General features: G+C 38.8%; 1 protein-coding gene across 1 annotated transcript; it reads left to right on the top strand.

Annotated features, from left to right (window-relative positions):
- Positions 1-1,952: 1,952 nt before the first annotated feature.
- On the top strand, positions 1,953-20,011 carry LOC130919135 (ras-related protein Rab-11B-like). Its single transcript, XM_057841590.1, has 5 exons — positions 1,953-2,107; positions 11,567-11,762; positions 11,832-12,025; positions 12,090-12,170; positions 19,499-20,011. Exons 1-5 carry the CDS (start codon positions 2,068-2,070, stop codon positions 19,642-19,644), a joined length of 657 nt encoding a protein of 218 aa, XP_057697573.1. The 5' UTR covers positions 1,953-2,067; the 3' UTR covers positions 19,645-20,011.
- Positions 20,012-20,420: the final 409 nt, after the last annotated feature.

The raw sequence follows: 20,420 nt of genomic DNA, 5'->3' as shown, positions 1-20,420 counted from the left end.
TTTTGTTACTCATATTTGATTGGCTAAAATAATAACAGTGTTGATAAAATGTCTGTTACTGTACTGTGTGGCCATTTCGTGGAAATACTGGCTTTAATTCGACGTCAATTGTAGCCCTAATAGGTTAACAAGGAAGTAACTATTTTAAGGACTAAGTCTGGCTTTTCCTTAAAACAAGAAAATTGGAATATGATAATATCATCCAGTAAGAACAAGGGGTGGAGTGTTTCCAATTCTGTCCAAAACCACGAGTGCTTTCCGGTCATGTTTGGGGAGTGAAAATGACAAACCATTTATTTCAGTTTGAACAAACAGTGATAATTTAGTGATGTAATGTGATGTTATGTAAAGTGCTGTTTTTTTTTTTTTTTCCAGAACATGATTTGTTTCTACTTATTGCAAAGGTAAATTGTGAACTTTTGATGAAATTAAAATTATATTGATATATTTCTTTAATTTACTACAAAAATACAGTGACAGTAGTGACAGGCTAGAAAAACAATTGGCCGAGTTAAATTAATTTGATCATTTTTACATTTCTATGTTTTCTATTTCTATCTCAAGTGAATGACGTTACAGAGAAAAAAATATATAATTAAAAAAAAAAAAAAAAAAAAAATATATATATATATATATATATATATATATATATATATATATATATATATATATATATATATATATATTAGGGCTGTCAAAATTATTAATATAATATATTATTAATTTTTTAAATTAAGCACGTTAAAATATTTGACGCAATTAACGCAGATTACCCGCTCAGACAGATTTAAATGACGGTACAGTGAAACACCGCTTGTTAATTGTGTTTTATGGAGTTTTGCCGCCCTCTGCTGGTGCTTGGGTGCGACTGATTTTATCGGCTTCAGCCACCCATGAGCATTGTGTAAGTAATTATTGACATCAACAATGGCGGGCTACTAGTTTATTTTTTGATTGAAAATTTTACAAATTTCATTAAAAAACCCTAACCCTAAACATTAAGAGGGGTTTTAAGATAAAATTTCTAAAAATTGTACTAAAATATTTCTTTTAAGAACTACAAGTCTTTCTATCCATGGATCGCTTTAACTGAATGTTAATAATGTTAATGCCATCTTGTTGATTTATTGTTATAATAAACAAATACAGTCCTTATGTACCGTATGTTGAATGTATATATCCATCTTGTCTTGTCTTTCCATTCCAAAAATAATTTACAGAAAAATATGGCATATTTTATCGATGGTTTGAATTGCGATTAATTGCGATTAATTACGATTAATTAATTTTTAAGCTGTAATCAACTCGATTAAAAAATTTTAACTGTTTGACAGCCCTAATATATATATATATATATATATATATATATATATATATATATATATATATATATATATATATGAACCCATATGATATGATTAAAACTATACAGGGTGATAACTATTTAAAATATATTTTTAAAATTATGTAACATTGAGAAAATTTGTCACAGAAAATGGATGGGCAGGGGAAAAAAATATGTATCAGATAATATATGAAACTAGATGTCTAATGCGCGCTGTTAGCCAACGGCTTAGAGCAGTGTCACTTGTCAGCCATTTTGCGTCAGAGCTGTTCCATAGATAGAAGATAATCGCAGTCAATGAAGCGTGTACTTTGAAATAGCCATAGATTTTTCAAAAACGTCTGAAATGCAATAATTTAATTGAATACTTATAATTATGAAATTTAAATATATATATCCTGCCTCAAACCACACCCTGCTCGATACGTACACCGACGCAAGATGGCCGCTGACTTAGGATTCGTCTAGCATTACATACATGCTTCTCTACGGGTCGTTGATTCGGCGCAATGGCGTCTACCTGGATTGATTAGTCCCGTGACTGGTTAACGACAGCCAATTCGCCAACAAAACTGTCAGTCACAAGCACACTCTTTGTGATTGGTCCAGAGTCACATTCCTGTGCAGTGACGCCCACATTTTCCTGCCGAAGGCGGAGCTTGTCTGTTGTTGGGCAATATTTAGAAAAGTAAGAGCCAGGCTCCCTTCGCCACTCCGAAAAAATGGGAAACAGAGATGATGAATACGATTATTTATTCAAAGGTAAGGTATCCCGGGAGCGGACGACTGCCAACATACGACGCTCGTGGTCGTTATGTTTCTGAAACACAAAGAAGTAACAAGACCACGGTAATGCTAAAGTTAGCTCCCTGGGGAATGGGAACGCACAATTTGCCCAACGTTTGAAAATAAAAGAGTTGTCGCTGTTGAATTAGCATAATATTGTTTAGTAATAGAATAATAATCCCGTGCAAGTGGTGGACTAAATTAGTGTACAGGTATAGAACCTACAGTGGTGGGAGCGAGCTAACATGGACGCGGTAGTAATAGATACTTGACATGACGTCACTGACCTTCCATAATTGGGGCAATGTGCAGTTTTCTTTTTTTGCAGAATTCTAACTCCTTATTACTGAAAGCGTTAGAAGCCCAGTCGACGCTAGCTAGACCGTCAATGGCAGGCAGTGAGTTAAGCTTTTCTACAAAATTGGAGCTAAGTGGTATTGTACTCATAATATCTGCTATGTAGGGATGTCCTGATTTGCTTATTTTTGCACCCGAGTCACCTGATTTTGAGTGTCTGCCGATACCGAGTCCGAATCTGAAACCGAGAGAAAAAAGTATTTATTTATTTTTTCTTCTTGTATGACAAATAGTTCCAAACATGTTACAGTACTGTACTTTTTACAGTACTTCCTCTTTAGCTTTTTCCGGGAGTGTTGCGAAGTATGAAATGTATATATTTTTGTAATATTTTGTTACTTTTTAGCCCTTAAAAAGTTTAAAAAAAAAAAAAATTATATACAGTGCCCTCCATAATTATTGGATTTATAATAATTATGTGTTTTTTAGCTTCTAATATATATATATATATATTTTTTTTCAAAATAATATGGGACCTTAATGGAAAAAAAGAGAAATCCAACCTTCAATACAAGTGCATTTATTCAATAGCGGGAAAATCCCACATAAAGAAATAATTATTTGACATCAAATATGTGTGTCACAATTATTAGCACCCCTGGTGTTAATACTTTGTACAAACCCCTATTGCCAACAAAACAGCACCTAATCTTCTCCTATAGTGTTTCACAAGATGGGAAAAGACAAAAAGGGATCTTCAGCCATTCCTCTTTGCAGAATCTCTCTAAATCATCCAGAGACCTGGGTCCTCTCCTCTGTACTCTCCTCTTCAGCTCACCCCACAGGTTTTCAATGGGGTTGAGGTCTGGGGACTGATATGGCCATGGGAGCAGCTTGATTTTGTGTCTGGTGAACCATTTCTCTGTAGATTTGGCCATATGTTTAGGGTCATTGTCTTGCTGAAAGACCCAGTGACGACCCATTTTCAGCTTTCGGGCAGAGGGCAACAGATTTTGATTTTAAATGTCCTGGTATTTCAAAGCATTCATGTTGCCATGCACCCTAACAAGGTTCCCAGGGTCTTTGGAAGCAAAACAGCCCCACAGCATCAAACAGTGGGTATGAGGTGCTTTTCAGCATGTGCATCTTTCGTGGCACGCCAGACCCACTTAAAGTGTTTGTTGCCAAAAAGCTCAATCTTGGTCTCATCTGACCAAAGCACACGGTCCCAGTTGAAGCCCCAATACCGCTTGGCGAACTCCAGACATTTGCGTTTATGATCGTAAGTGAGGAAAGGTTTCTCCGTGCATGCCTCCCAAACAGGTTGTTGGCGTGTAGACAGCACCTCATACCCACTGTGAAGTATGGGGGTGGGTCAGTGATACTGTGGGGCTGTTTCGCTTCCAAAGGCCCTGGGAACCTTGTTAGAGTGCATGGCATCATGAATGCTTTAAAATACCAGGACATTTTAAATCAAAATCTGTTGCCCTGTGCCTGAAAGCTGAAGATGGGTCGTCACTGGGTCTTTCAGCAAGACAATGACCCTAAACATATGGCCAAATCTACAGAGAAATGGTTCACCAGACACAAAATCAAGCTCCTCCCATGGCCATCTCAGTCCCCAGACCTCAACCCCATTGAAAACCTGTGGGGTGAGCTGAAGAGGAGAGTACAGAGGAGAGGACCCAGGTCTCTGGATGATTTAGAGAGATTCTGCAAGAGGAATGGCTGAAGATCCCTCTTTGTCTTTTCCCATCTTGTGAAACATTAAAGGAGAAGATTAGGTGCTGTTTTGTTGGAAAAAGGGGGTTGTACAAAGTATTATCACCAGGGGTGCAAATAATTGTGACACACATTATTTGATGTCAAATAATTATTTCTTTATGTGGGATTTTTTTCCCCACTGAATAAATGCACTTGTATTGAAGGTTGTATTTTTCTTTTTTTTTCCATTTAGGTCCCATATTATTTAGAAGAAAAAAAATATTATAAATCCAATAATTATGGAGGGCACTGTACATATATATATATATAATATATATATATATACTAAGGGTGTAACTGCACATGTATTTGTTTTGAACCGTTTCGGTACGTGGTGCTCGGTTCGGAACGGAAGCGTACTGAGCAAGTTTCTGACATAATGTAACCCTTACTTTTCGAGGCTGTGAGTGGATCGGGTTACAGTTTCTTTGTGTAGATTATAATTACTCCGTCTTTTCTACTATAACGAGGACCAACACGGTAGGACAGTATAACCCAGAAACGTCAATGGCGCGACAACGTGGCCGCCGCGAGAACGCAGTGAAACGCGGGTGTTAAAGTCAATCAGCCAATGCACACGAGTCGCAGTGCGGCCGCGTGTTAGATGCGTCCCAGAAGCGGCTCAACGCGACGCACACAAAAAAAAGGGCAGAGTTTATTATTTGACGCGAGATGCGACCCTCCTGCGTCAATACTATAACGGGTAGCTAGGATCGGGCAGACCGGAAGTCACTTGTGTAAAAATACGGTGGTTCCGGTCGATTTTCAAACTAATGTGCAATCGTAACCCACTTTTTGAGTCCATCAGATCTCCTGAGTGGTAGATCGGGGCACAGTTGACTTGTCTTTGTTGATTTACTGCTGTCTTCTCTGCTATAATAATAACCAACACGGCCCCGTGTTCAATACAAAACCCTCCTACCACAACAAAACAAGTAGGAACTAATATTCACATAGGAACTAAAGTTATACAAGATAAAATATACAATATAAATGAATACTACATCACATTTGTAAAATATAAACACATAATAAATAAATAATAGCCCATTTAAATAAAATAAATTGAAATGAGCTAAAACACCTGTAATTAAAGAATAAGAATAATACACACATCCTGTTTACACAATTAAATTTATTAATTTCTGTGTGGCGCTTTAACTTGAGAAAATCCACCAATAAAGCTTTTGAAAACCGTTCATAAGAAAATAAATGATTCATTGAGGCATTACATTTGTAAATTACATGTTAAAATCTTTGTCATTGGGATTGCTTTTCTCTTTAGCACAGGACTTCTTTTTTCTTCTTTCTTTCAGAAAGAAAGCTGACCAATACGCGGTGTCTGAAAGGCAAATTGTTGTTGGATTATCTTTAAATACCCGCTACTTTTTGAGCAGAATTCTAGCTTTGTATAGGCTAATGTTCCTATTGTTGAAAGCACAAAGGTGTATAATAAACAACTAGCACATTTTTATTTTGCATTTTGTGTTCTTACTGTGCCGAAAATAAACCGAACCGTGACCTCAAAACTGAGTTACGTACCGAACCGAGATTTTTGTGTACCGTTACACCCCTAATATGTACACATACACATTAGGCCTGAACGATATTAGGAAAAAAACGAACATTGTGATTATTTGGGGGGGGGATTGCGATATTAAAACTCATCAGATAACTTGAGTAGCTCTGTTTGTAATCGGCCTGAATGAGTTTGGAAAAAATTAACATTGCGATATATATTGCCAAGGCTCCACACTTACTTTTTGCGTTGGTTGCACTGGTGCGCCAAACTTTTTTTCCTTAAGGTGCACAAAATGTAGGCCCACCCACATTTTTCATTGCATCACCTTTAACGCCATACTTTTATTCGCCCTTCTTGGTAATTGGCGGTGCTTTCAACTCCTCACCGTAGTGAGGAGTGGACTGGTGATTCATGTTGGCTCGTTGTCGTCGGTTGGCTCGCTTCTTCCAATTTCCTCTTCAGGAAGGCAGCAGCGTGCATAAAAAACACCGAGAGGCGTTGGATGGCTTTTATTTTTATTAACAAAACAAAACATGTGGGGGACACAGCCACTTGACTCTGGGCAAAACACTCTCCAAAACGTTCATATACAGTGATTCCTCGTTTTTTGCGCTTAATGGAGACCAGAGCCTGCCACGATACGTAAAAAACTGTGAAGTAGCATACCCACCCCCCCAAAAAAAGGTGGTTTTTTTTGGGTGTGTGTGTATTCAATGTATTTATTTGGATTTAGTATTGGAAAGAGATACGTATAAGACATGTTTTTTTCAGGTTTTTTTGCCTAAAGTATAATTTAAAAACATACAAACGTTTCCATAAATATATTTTTTAATAAATGGTTTTTGAGCTTCTCAAATGTAATTATTATGGTAAGTTTTAAACATGTTACTGTCCCGCTGCTTATTATTTTTAAACAAGAATAAAGTAGAAAAATTCTTGTCTTTATTAAATGCTTCACTGAGTGAGTCCACTCAAATCCACTCAAGTTGCTCAGTTACACACAATGAGTTGCCACAGCAACTGTTTAACAAGTTAAACGATGATTGACGCATGCGGCACTTTGAAGTTTCGGCTTCCAAGCATCTTTGGCGAGATCAAACCTTAACACCTGTCAATCATCGTTAACTTTATTAACCACTGCCGGACCAAGAAAAGCGGTGAGTGAGAGACTACGTGATCAGATTGGGACAGCTCTATAAAATACTAAAAAAAAATTGCGATGGACTCATGGCACAAAGTAGTGAGGATCACTGTAATTCATATGAGTGAGTCCACTCAAATGCACTCACGCTGCTGAGAACAGCCTCTCCCTTGCACAATGAGTTGTCACGTACTGGGTAATAGAGCTGGGCGATATGGCCTTCAGTACATATCACGGTGAATTGAGCAGATTTACCTCGATAACGATAAATGACGATAGATTTGCCCAAGCGGACTGTTATATAATTTGAAAATCTGAATCAATGCATGAAATACAAATTAACTGTTTCTCGTTAATTTAGTTACCAGCTTTAAATTTCACATATGTAACAATTGTACACACATTCTAAACAATACGCAGATAAAAATTTCTTGTAAACAATAAGAATTTAAGTATGAACATTTATAACAGGTTGTTGAGTTGAACAATGTACATCATAAAAATCAATCCATTGACTGAGCAAACATGTACATTGTAATTAGAGGTGCACGATAATTATCGGTTCAATAATTATCAGTCTAATAATAGGAATTATGACGTCATCCCAATAAATCCAATCACAATATTTTTCAGCCCGATAATATACTGATAATGTTTTTGCCACTGTGTCGGTGGATTGGGATGTGTACGTTTTTTTTTTTTCACTCCTGTTTTGCCAGTATGCAAAGTTTTGTTACTGTTCTAGAGGGCGTATTTTACCATCACTGAGTTATAAACCTTACTGTGGCAGTTAGCAATTTTTTTGCATTTTACAGTGTTTGTTATAAGTAAGTTATTGATAGGCCTTTTGGTTATTGATAGGCTTGCTGTCCTATAATTCCCAGGTTAAGAAAGTCGTTTTATGGGCCAAGACCACAAAAGTCTCCTCTCCTGTTGCCTCAAATGTTTTTATCTGATGACAAAGCACAATACCTGTTGGGTTTACGTTTTAGTTCAGTGCTCATTGTTCAGGGAACACATCTTCAGTGACATTGACTAATTGATGGTGATTGACTCAAATTATGTTTATTTAAAAAAATAAATACGGGCACTTTATTTTAGGTAAATACTTCTTGTCTTTGTTTTAGTTCATCATAATAATGTTCATGTCATCATGAAAATTCTGGTTAGGTCAAAGGCAAATCTATGCTGAATCCACCAGTATTAATTTTGACTTATAGGTGTTCAAAAGGGGAATATACATTTAAAAATATAAATATTATCGGTTATCGTATCGGTATCGGCCTTGAGGATTAGGAAGTTATCGATATCTGTATCGGTTTCAAAAAATGGATATCGTGCACCCCCAATTGTAACACAAATGGCTTACAGCTTCAACAGTACACTTCAAACAACTTATTGTTAATGGCTGCTTTTTTTTTTTTTACCAGAGCATTTTTTTTAATACATGCACACACACATACACATTAGAGCATGGGTGTCCAAACCTGTCCGCAAGGGCCGCTGTGGGTCCTGGTTTTTGTTCCTACCAATCGAGCACAGACGGTTTAACCAATGCAGTTTGTGCTAAAACAAGCAGCACCTGACTGCAATCAACTGATTACACTTGTGAGACACCAGATTGGTGAAAAGACGTCATCTTGTTTTGTAGGAATGAAATCCAGCACCCACTGCGGCCCTATGTGGAATAGTTTGGACACCACTGCATTAGAGCTATATTGCTCTTATGGCAATGAAACATTTAAGATTTTATGATGGCAATAATCAGATAGAATGACAGAATAAAGCAAGTACCTACAGAAAAATGGGTGTGGCCATTAAACGTTCATGATTAAACGTTCACTGTTGGATTATAATTTATGATGAATGCTTTACCATCATAAAAGATATCAAAGAAATCACACACACACACACACAGATACAAAATAACGTGACATACTAATTGCTAGATGCAGTCCTTGCACAATCCACTCATTAAGTTCAGCCGTTTCGCCAAGGTTAGAGCCGCTATCCGACTCCATCACATTCATTTGTAGCCGCTGTTAGCCACTAGCGTTAGCCTGTGGCCTGGCTACCAGAAGAAAGTACTGAAAACACGCTCCGGAAATCGTGAGAACCACGGAGGAAAGTGGGTTAAAGCCCGTTTGGAGGCCGCCAGCTGTCTACTAAATGTCGGGTGAAAGTTTGGCGAAGTTCCCTTAAGCCCGACTTCATCATGTTTGCTTGTAGCGTTAGCCGCTAGCGTTAGCCTATCGGGCTTCGTTTGTTTTTTTCCTGATAACCACGTGACTTCATACGTAAGCACACCGACTGCTTTCTTAAAGGGGAATGAACATAGCCGAATGACACAAAGTCAAAGTGGGATGAAAAGACTATATTTTCTTATTTAAATGAATTACCGAATTCACCGACATGGTCAAAATTACGTCGGTCATCGTGAAGAATTTTTGATGTACTGCCTGGCTCTACTGGGTAACAAGCTAATCGGTTTCATACATTTGTGCCTTTAATCGTAGAGCTACTGAGGCTTTGCTGGCCAAATCAAAGCTCAAAACCTGTCAATCATATTTAACTTCAAGTACCAAACGCACTGCACAAACTGCACTGGTGACAAAAAAAAAGTTTGATCGCACTGCTCAGAGGGAGGGAGGGTGAGAGGTTGTACAAGCATGAAACAGAAAAACTTTTTTTTTTTAAATGAAAAACCTAATTCTTTTCACTCAATTCCAATCCTATGAAAAATGGCCCAATTTCCTATCACGTTATTGGATCGGGATATCCCTACTCCTCTCTAAGGAAAAAAACACTTTAATTGTGCCACTGACTGAATTAAAACCATGACAATTAGACACAGTATGCTGAAATAGCTGCCAAGCAAGCAACTAGTTGATAGAATCTTAACACTGAATTAGTGCTGCAACAATTAATCGATTAACTCTAGGATTCGATTAGAAAAAAATCTTCAAATTTTGTTGCTTCGAGTATTCGTTTAATTAAAGTAGCAATGTAGTGGTTTATTTTGAAAGTGTTTGCATGTAGTTTTATTGATTTGGGTGGCAACAATGAATATGATATAACTCATTTCTCATGGCTAAAACGAGCTGCTCCCTGTTAAGACCAACATTAGCCAAGTTTTCGTTTGAGCTAATGTTTTTTAATGCATTCATGATTTAGTTTATTTATTTTTTTTTTTTTTTTGTGGGAATATGTTTCTGAACTAGAGCTGAAACGAGTACTCGAGCAACTCGAGTAACTCGAGTTTAAAAACTGATCCGAGTAATTTTATTCACCTCGAGTAATCGTTTATTTTGACAGCTCTAAGCATCACGTTTTGCTAGGACTACTTTTAATGCGGGACAGCGCGCTGTCACGTGTGGAGAGGAAGAGGAAGAAAAAAAAAAAAACTTACCGCAGCCGACAGCCGCCACAAACGACGCCGACGTTGCTAAATACTAGCCCGCACAATGCTACATTGGTAACAGGCAGCGTCTGGTACGTCTCATAGAGATCACATGTATGTTGAACTAGATGCCAAATGACAGACTCGGCCGCGTCTGGGCAGCGTTTGTAAACAGCCGCCATCTTAAAGCAGTACAGCGCTAAGCGCTAAGTAAGAGCGCTAAGCGCTAATAAATAAGATTAACGTTACTGTCGCTACTAGCTCACGGAACGTTAGCCCTGCGGAGGGCTAGGTTTCAATTAATTAAGACCACTGTCGATGCGTGGCTAACGTGTCTTACATACAGGCTTTAACATAACATAGCATTGTGGAGTGATGAGGGTGTAAAATAAAAACTTAATCATGCTAACTATCAATTTTAGCTCAGTAGTCATTGCTGGATAAAACACCAAGTAGCACTGGTCCCTAATGTGCTCCAATACAGCCTGTATCATACATTTATTTTGAACACAGCAAAAACTCAAAATCCTATCAGGACTTACAGTTTAGACTAACTTAAAACTTAACTAGAACTTAAAAATGGCTTGACACAAAGAGAAATTCAATTGAAACACGTGGGAAAAAAATCCTAACTTTTAAGTGATGTGTGTTATCAAGCGTAATGGCATTTTTAGGTAAGATATATATATATATATATTAATAAGATCTAAAAGTTTTTTGAGTGAAAGCAGTGAATTAGTCTTTTTTTTAATTGTAGTTACATCTGAGATGCAATTGTTGGCTGTTTTCAACAATATACATCGAAAATAAAGACATTGATTGATGAAAATGGTTCAAGATTACATGAAATGTCTTGTTTTCTCATGTATATGTATAATTGCTCTTCACCTAAAAATATATTTGTTTTATCTGATTACTTGATTAATCGATAGAATTTTCAGTCGATTACTCGATTACTAAAATATTCGATAGCTGCAGCCCTAGTCTGAACCATTTGTTAAGAGCATTGTAAAAAAAAAAAAAAAAAAAAAAAAAACAGCATTTTATAGCATTTAAGCTAGCGGACGTTTTCTGTGTAAGTTAGCCAATTGTTCTTTTGTTGTACATAGATCATCATTTGTAAAATCTTTTTTATACCATTTTAGGCTCAGCTCAGGTATTTTAATTTTTCATCTTCCTTATCCGATTACTCGATTATTCGAACTAACTAGTCCATCGATTAATCGACGAGTAAAATATTCGATAGCTGCAGCCCTACGCTGAATGGCATACAGTGATGCACCTGTCCTTGTCGGGTTTGATGTTTTGCAGTTGTGCTGATTGGTGACTCCGGGGTGGGCAAGAGCAACCTGCTGTCTCGTTTCACCAGAAATGAGTTCAACTTAGAAAGCAAGAGCACCATCGGGGTGGAGTTTGCCACACGTAGCCTTCAGGTGGATGGCAAGACCATCAAGGCACAGATTTGGGACACGGCCGGACAAGAACGCTACCGAGCCATTACCTCGGCGTGAGTGCCAGACGCCGACGCCCACGTATTCCTCACCCTAACTTGACCATGAGTGTTTCCTGGCGACAGGTACTACCGGGGCGCAGTGGGCGCTCTTCTTGTGTACGACATTGCCAAGCACCTGACCTACGAGAACGTGGAGCGTTGGCTGAAGGAGCTGAGGGACCACGCCGACAACAACATCGTCATAATGCTAGTGGGCAACAAGAGTGACCTGCGACACCTCAGGGCCGTGCCCACCGATGAGGCGCGGGCGTTTGCGGGTAAATAAGACAACTGAAGAAATGGACTTTAAGGGTCTCAACTTTGAATGTTCGTCCTTGGCAGAAAAGAACACGCTGTCGTTCATCGAAACCTCTGCCTTGGACTCTACAAATGTGGAAGAAGCCTTCAAAAACATCCTCACTGGTAAGTAGGACATTTCTCGTAAAATGAAAGCCAATATCAATAAATAATTAACATGCAATTAACAATAAAAAAAGCCAAATAAGTGACAATTGGCAATCAACTACAGTCCCTGACAAAAGTCTTGTCGCTTATCCATTTTGTAGAAACAATTACTAATAACTTTTCCCTTCTCTGATGAGGGGCCGGGGTCAGTTTGTAACAGAAAAAGTGTGACGATTGCAGGAGTGCCTAAATGTAAAAAAATATTGTTTTTCAGAATGCCACAATAAAATAACCCTTTCTGGATAGTTCACGGAACAAAAGTAAATAAAATAAAAATAATAATATAATAATAATTAATAAAAATAACACTATTAATCAAATAGATAATAACCAAATAACCCTCTCTGCCTTCTTCACAGAAAAAGGCCAGAAAATAATTAACACTATTAAGAAAAAAAAAAAAATTCAAAATGCTCTCTGGTATTGTTCAGGGGGCCGGACCAAATGTCGGGGCGGGCCGTAGTTTGGGGATCCCCTGTTAAAGTAGTATTTACCAGTATATTGAAATGCATGCCTTTTAGTTTTTATGGTGCTTTAACGCTCAAGTGGGGGCGCCCTTGCGCTTCCTCACGTGAAGAAGAACGCGCTCACGTGAAGCAGAAGAAATGCCGCATCCAAGCGAGTGAGCAAGTTAGTGAGAGAGGGAAGCACTGCTGCGACCCTACGTTCTTTGTTAATGCTTGTAAAATATCTACAGAGGCAACGCCTGTATGTATCTTTTGTGTTGTTGTTGTGTGTTTCCACTCGCGATCGGACACTTAAATCCAGTTGTGTAGTGGTTTGAACGATGTGCTAATGCTAGCGAACGCATGCTAACTGCTTTGTTATTACTGAATTAGCCGCTAATCATCGCTGATTTAGGTTGATGCAAACCTGTTTGTTATTGGGGACGAAATTGATTTGTTTCATTTCTATTTTTAGTTTCACTCTTCAAGTGATGGTTGAATAAAGTCAGCAAATTATACCAACGTCTTCTGTATCGTCATTTCGGAGTTTAGCTAGCTGTATAGCTGTCTCTGTGAGGACAGTGCAGTCTATTCCCTCCCGATGCAGATATCTCCACCTTCCCTCCCGATGCAGTTAGCTCCACCTTGCAATGATTGTAAGTCGTTTTGTTGTAATTTTTCCTCCTGAAGTGAAGACACACTTTCGGGCGTTTGAACCTACGTGCTGTCATTGTTATGTTTACAGCTGCAATGCTCGTGCTAAACCAGTGCTTCTCAATTATTTTCTGTTACGCCCCCCCTAAGAAAGACGTAAATGTTTCGCGCCCCCCCCCCCCCCCAAATTCTGCCGCCACTGTAAATAGTATCATTTGTCTATAATATTACTATTATAAGTTCGTCTCTGCCTCATATTGTCATTTTTTTCTATTACAGAAAATAACAGAGATCAACTTATAAAGTATAACTTTATCAACATTGTTTTGTTTGTAACAGAAAAGACTTGACGCGCATCAATTTGCCTGAATTTGAAAAAAAAAAAAAAAGTCACATCCAAACTGTAAAAATACACTCAAGGTACATTTTTAACATTTGATCATTAAAAATAAAATCAGTAAATAATAACAAATTCAAATTGATTAGAAACATTAACTCATGAGGACAATATGCCAAAAAATTTGACTGAAAAAAACAAAACTAAATAGAAGGGGGGGTGTCTTTGGACAAAAGGACAGTTTTTATTTTCGCTGCTCACATTAGCACCTCCAGTTTGCAATAGTGTGGGGTTATTTTCCACGGAGCATGCTAACAGTGCTCACTGGTTTACTTGTATAACGCTGACAAAGCGGGACGATTATTGGCAATATTCGGCACGTTTTCGCTGAAAAACAACCAAGCGGCTTATCACTGAGATTGGGGTCTAATGTCTTTAAGTGGCGTCTTAATTGATTTGGCTTCCGGCTGTCCGCTATAATCATTTTTAGACACAGTAAACAGTGGTCTTTCCTCACCTACCACTGTATTAAATGTCAAAGCCAAAAGGCAAACGGCCCGAAAAAAGCGCATTCTCGCCGGCCGAGGGAGAACCATAGGTGACGGCGGTCGTCGTGACGATCCCAAGCTGAAAATGGCACGTCTCGGGCGGACACGTGAGAACCGGAGAAGACTGCGCTGCGTGAGTCTGGCCGGATGCCGCCGGTGTAGACGGCTTTCGAAAACGGCGCACAGCTCTTCATATCTCTCGTCCGTGTGCTCTTGCTTACTTCAAAAATACTGCGCACACTTTGAAAATGAGAGCGCCACTGCCACCCACTGAGTGGATGCGCAAGTACACTTTATTCTAGTATGGCAAAAAGTGAGAAAAAAAAAGGATGTTCCCCAAGGTCACATGCGCCACCCCTGGCATCGCTCTGCGCCCCCCTGGGGGGGCGCGCCCCACTATTTGAGAAGTACTGTGCTAAACTATTGTAACCTTTCATTTTCACCCTCTTTCCTGGTGAAGTGTAGCCAAACTTTGGAGCGGGTGGTTCTTGGCGCCATGCTAGTTTGATGTGTTTGGACAACAAGACAGTCACGACGCAATATGCGTCTTCAGGACTCGTTAAAGGGATCGTTAAGGCTTTTTCATTGTGATGTCGAGGCCTCGAAACACTAGGAACCGGTTCCGAATTGGAATCTGATTTCGATTCCCATCCCTACACAGCACCACTACTTAATTCGCTTATGTTATCTAACATATTTTTGTATTTGAAGTACATTTTTTTAAAATTTTCACACTACTTTCTGTAGGCGACAAAACTTTTGTCTTTCCAAAATTGGACCTTTATGTCTTCATTAAATGATAAATCTTTTTTCAGTGTAACAAATATATTTTTGTACATTCAACAGCATTTGGGATGGTCTTAGCTTTTCTTAGATTTCTGAAACCAATTGAATAATTAAAAGTCAGGTCATTAGCCATTGTTTCTACAAAATGGATAAGCGACTAGACTTTTGTCAGGGACTGTACATCTACGGTACTTATAATGTGGGAAATGGATGCTACTTTGTTTAGCCTATTTCCGATGCCTGCTTAACTCATCTTCCATGCCAGCAAGGCGTCACGAACGCGTTCCCAGGAAGAACAACTTCTCGCCACCACATTAATGCACACCTCGCTCCTTCTCCCTCTAAAAGCAATTCTAGGATTACAGGCATAGGTTGTTTGCTAATTGATTGATATTGGTGTGTGAATATCCCTTGACATGAAAAGGATATAATTCGCCACTGTTTGGAGGCCAGGGGCGGAACTTAGGGGGTTGCTGGGAGTGCCACCGCAACCGGGAGGAGCGGTTTGCCGGTGTAAAGTGGGTGTGGTTGGGCGAGGGGGGTCAAAGATGGGTAAGATAAAATGGGTAAGATGACGCACATAGCTATAATATAGTGTTTAAGTGTTAAAATACCTTTGCTGGCCAGTTGGCGGGAGGGGGCAGCAAATGCTCATCGCACCCGGGGCCCCGTTCATATTTGTTCCGCCACTGTTTGAAGCCGGGCACTTTTGAATGAACCCTTGCAGAAGCTGCCTTCGTTGAAATTAAGCGGCCCCTTGGCGGAATTGTAATTGAACGTGACAAATTTAATGTCGACCACTGCTGCACAATGGACCCCTTGCCTCTAAGTCTTCCCGGCGACGTTTGCAAATTTTTTTTCTCCTCCTACTCTGCTATTTGGGGCTGGCTGTAACTTGTAGACAGACATCCATGGATTCAATTCTCTGTCATAGTGACAGGTATTCATCAACAGGGGGTGCTGTTGGTTGGTAATGCATGGGCCTTTAATTATATTACAAGCATTAGTGATCGTTATGGTTTTTTTACGGTTGTCTTGACATGTCATGTTTTTTTTTTCTTTTGTATCAGGCATGAAAATCTCTCACCTTTTAGCGAAATTTGCCGTTTTGAAGTCAAAAAAGGGTGACCTACGTAATTTGTAGAGGCGTGCGAAATTTCCGATTCTCAGATTATTCGCGATTCGGCCGTGGAAGATTCGAGAACGATTCACAAATATCCATATTCCGATTATTGAATTATACCAGGTAAAGCGGAAGTAAAACACAGTCAGCGCGGTCTTTGGGACACAATGAGGAACGGACCGAGAGTAAATATCATGTTCAACTCATGCCGCTAGATTAAAAAAAAATCATACCTGGCTGCGGCTGACAGCCGCTACAAACAATGCCCAGTTGCTAGTTGCTACAAACATACGGCTACAGTAGATATCATATATATGTAGAACTAGATGCAAAATAACAGACTACGTCGGTGTTAGAACATGTATTATTGAATAGAGATGCGAATTGACAGACTTTCCGGCATAAATAAACAGCCGCCATCTTAAAGCAGTAGACCTCTCTAGAAGGCTCTGTTGTAGCGAACATAATTAACTTTTTATCTAAAATACTCCTAAATCGGCAGAATCTTGTCTTCAATCTATCTCTAAATGATGACATAGTTTTAAAACTTTGACAAACGTAGACAGAAGGGAAATTGTGGAATAACGGGAGCAATTTTAACAACTTTAACAGTTGATTCACAACATTAAATTAATTGAATGTAGTTAAAGGCTGCTGATACAGAATGGGGACTGGAGTTTTTTTTATTTACTGTTATTTTTGTATATTTGTTTATTGTTATATGTTAACTTGATACTGAAATAGTATTTTGGTTTAGCCTAAGAGGATTTTCGAACAATTTTGGAACTAATGTACAAAACATTAAAAAAAAAAAAAAAAAAAAAAAAGGAGGGGGGTGCATAAATAATCGTTTTATAATCGAATCGGAGCCTCTGAATCGTAATCATAATCAAATCGTTAGGTGCCCAAAGATTCCCAGCTCTAGTGAATTATGTAGATTTGAGGAGAATTTTTTTTGACCCATTTTCATCCCTGTTGTATATCAAGTTTGCTGTGCAAACTTAATTAATTAGGCTGGTCACTTTCCAGTTCTTATTTTATCATTGGTCTGAGATTGATTCTTGTTGGGCTACCCATTTTCACTGATTCGCAATTAATGATATGGGTTGTAATGGCCCTTTTGTCCAAAACGGACCAAGGCAGCAAGCAAGCATGTGTCGAGAGTCATGAAGGAAGGTTCTGATCTACCTCAAGAAGGCAGGAAATGTGATAATAACTTTCAAGTTTGAGGCTGAAGGCGAGCATTCAGTGATGCAGTTGGTCTGCAACATTTTCTTGCATAAGGTATTGAAGTATTGAAAACTTTCTTCTAAATATCCAATTCATAAAGTAGGTTGATTTACTTTATAAAATTAAGCATCTCGACAATATAATCCCCTTCCAATCAATGTTGAGTCTAACAATGTTTTAAATTAAAACAAAAACAATAATAAAATAGAAAAAGTTTTGTTTTTTTTCATTTTAATTCTTGAGATGCTGTTTAATGGCCAGGTTTTGAATGAGGAAGTTGCAAATGTACCAAACAGCCACTGATGGCGATTAGTCCTTATGTAATAGGAAGGTCATGTCAGAAAAACAGTTTTTTTACTGATGTCAGTTAATCACCCCAAAAAAATCAATTTTACTGTGGAGGTAAAAAAAAAAAGTTTAATGCTTTATAGGGATGGGAATCGAAATCCGATTCCAATTCGGAACCGGTTCCGACTGTTTCGAGGCCTCGACATCACAATGAAAAAGCCTTAACGATCCCTTTAACGATTCCTAAAGACGCGTATTGCGTCGTGACGTGTCTTGTTGTCCAGACGCATCAAACTAGCATGGCGCCAAGGACCACTCGCTCCAAAGTTTGACTACACTTCACCAGGAAAGAGTGTGAAAATGAAAGGTTACGACGGGTAAGCACGAGCATTGCAGCCATAAACATAACAATGACAGCACGTAGGTTCAAACGCTCGAAAGTGTGTCTTCACTTCACGAGGAAAAATTACAACAAAGCGACTTGCAGTCATTGCAAGGTGGAGATTACTGCATCGGGAGGGAATACGACTGCGCTGTCCTCACAGAGAGGCTAAGGCTCAGTTCTAGCTATACAGCTAGCTAAACTCCCAAATGACGATGTAGAAGACGTTGGTATAATTTGCTGACTTTATTCAACCATCACTTGAAGAGTGAAACTAAGAATAGAAATGAAACAAATCAATTTTGTCCCCAATAACAAACAGGTTTGTATCAACGTAAATCAGCAATGATTAGCTGCTAACAACAGTATGGTTAGCATTCGTTCGCTAGCATTAGCACATTGTTCAAACCACTACACAACTGGATTTAAGTGTCCGTTCGCGAGTGGAAACACAACAACAACAACACAAAAGATGATACATACAGGCGTTGCCTCTGTAGATATTAACATTAACAAAGAGCGTAGGCTCGTAGAAGTGTTTCCCTCTCTCACTTCGCTCGCTCACTCGCTTGGATGCGGCATTTCTTCGGGTGCTGAAACTGCGGCCCACGGCCCGCCTCCACATTTGGTCCGGCCATTTTGAAATTTTTTTTTTTCTCAATCGTGTTATTTATTTCCTGGCCTTTTTCCTTGAAGAATTCAGAGATGGTTATTTGGTTATTATGTATTTAATTAATAGTGTTTTTATTATTAATTATTATTATTATATCATTATTTTTATTTTATTTACTTTCATTCCGTGAAGAATCCAGAAAGGGTTATTTGATTGTGGCTTTCTGAAAAACAATAATTTTTTTACATTTATGCACTTCTGCAATCGTCACACTTTTTCGGTTACAAACTGACCCCGGCCCCTCATCAGAGAAGGGGAAAGTTATGTGGTCCTCACAGGAAAAAGTTTGGGGACCCCTGTTTTAACACATATTGCCAAAGGCAGAACAACAACCTATCTGCCAATATATACCAATATTTTTTATTTCTATTAGATAAATGTTTCAGTAAAATGTTACACATTCTTGTGTATTTGCCACTTATTGCCATAGTTAACATTGAGGCTTTGGGCCTCTTTTGATTTCGTTGTGAGTTTGTAATGGTGTGAGTTCTGATTAAACAAACTCGATGCCAATCAAAACGTTTGGTCTTCTTTTCCCCCAAATTAGAATCGATAAGAGAATCGATAAAGAATCGAATAGTTAAGCAACATCGATAATGGAATCGGAATCGTAAAAATCCTATCAATTCCCATCCCTAATGCTTTAATTTAACAATCCAGCAATAAATTATGGCCTGTCCATCAGTGGCCTTGCTTGTTTTTAGCACTTATCTTCAAAAATATTCCATGAATTCAATAACAAATCGTTAAAGTCAGTTCACCTCTTAAACCCTAGTTTCTTTCTTTCTATTCCTCACTTTTCAAATACTTTCTTCGCAGAAATCTACCGCATCGTTTCCCAGAAGCAAATATCGGACCGATCGGCGCACGACGACTCCCCGGGCAACAATGTGGTGGACATCAGCGTGCCACCCACCACCGACGGACAAAGGGGCAACAAAATGGCTTGTTGCCAGAACCTGTGAACTCTCTTCCCCCTTCCTCACTTCCTTACTTTGACTTCATTCCCATTCCCATTGACCCGATCACGTTGAGAGTGACGGCGAGGGGATGTGAAGCTTTTCCTGATTCCCAGACAGAGGAAACGTGGCGTTCACCTCCCCGTTTCGGAGTGACCACGATGCTCGAAAGTCCAATCATTTCAAAGTTTTGTACACTACGGTGCTCTGATAGTATTTCAATGGTAAGATGATTCACACACTCTGTTGAGCAACATCCAGTAAGCGTTTTACAAGTGCAGGGAACTTGCGAAGGGTGTGCGTGACTTGCGTGTGTCAGATTTATTTCTTGTGAAAAATTGCTGATGCGTCAATAAAGCCAATGGCAAATGTATTTTTGGAGCGCCATGTTCATCATTCGACATTTCCCGGCAGAATTCCCTGCAGTGCGGGAGGAAGAGTTTGCTAAAATGACGTAGTTTTAAGTTTACAGTAACTTGTTTTTTGCCTGTGATGCAATATTTCCTTAAAGGGACAGACAACACTGTTATCATGTGCATCTCGGCGGAAAGAATCTTCTTTAAAACATTGAAAAAAAATTTAATTTTTCTGACAAGATACATAAAAGCTTGTGTTTCCAGGAAGTGGCTGCCTAGCAAACAAACATTTGATCAAGTATGCTACTATTTTAGCCAATCAAATGTGAATATTAGGGATGTCCCGATCCGATCACGTGATCGGAGATCGTGCATATCGCGGAATTTTTCAGAGGATTGGAATTGGGTGAAAATAGTTAGGTTTTA

Source organism: Corythoichthys intestinalis, chromosome 7 (genome assembly GCF_030265065.1).
Source record: "Corythoichthys intestinalis isolate RoL2023-P3 chromosome 7, ASM3026506v1, whole genome shotgun sequence".
Lineage (NCBI taxonomy): Eukaryota > Metazoa > Chordata > Actinopteri > Syngnathiformes > Syngnathidae > Corythoichthys > Corythoichthys intestinalis.
This window is presented reverse-complemented; position numbering and strand designations above follow the sequence as displayed.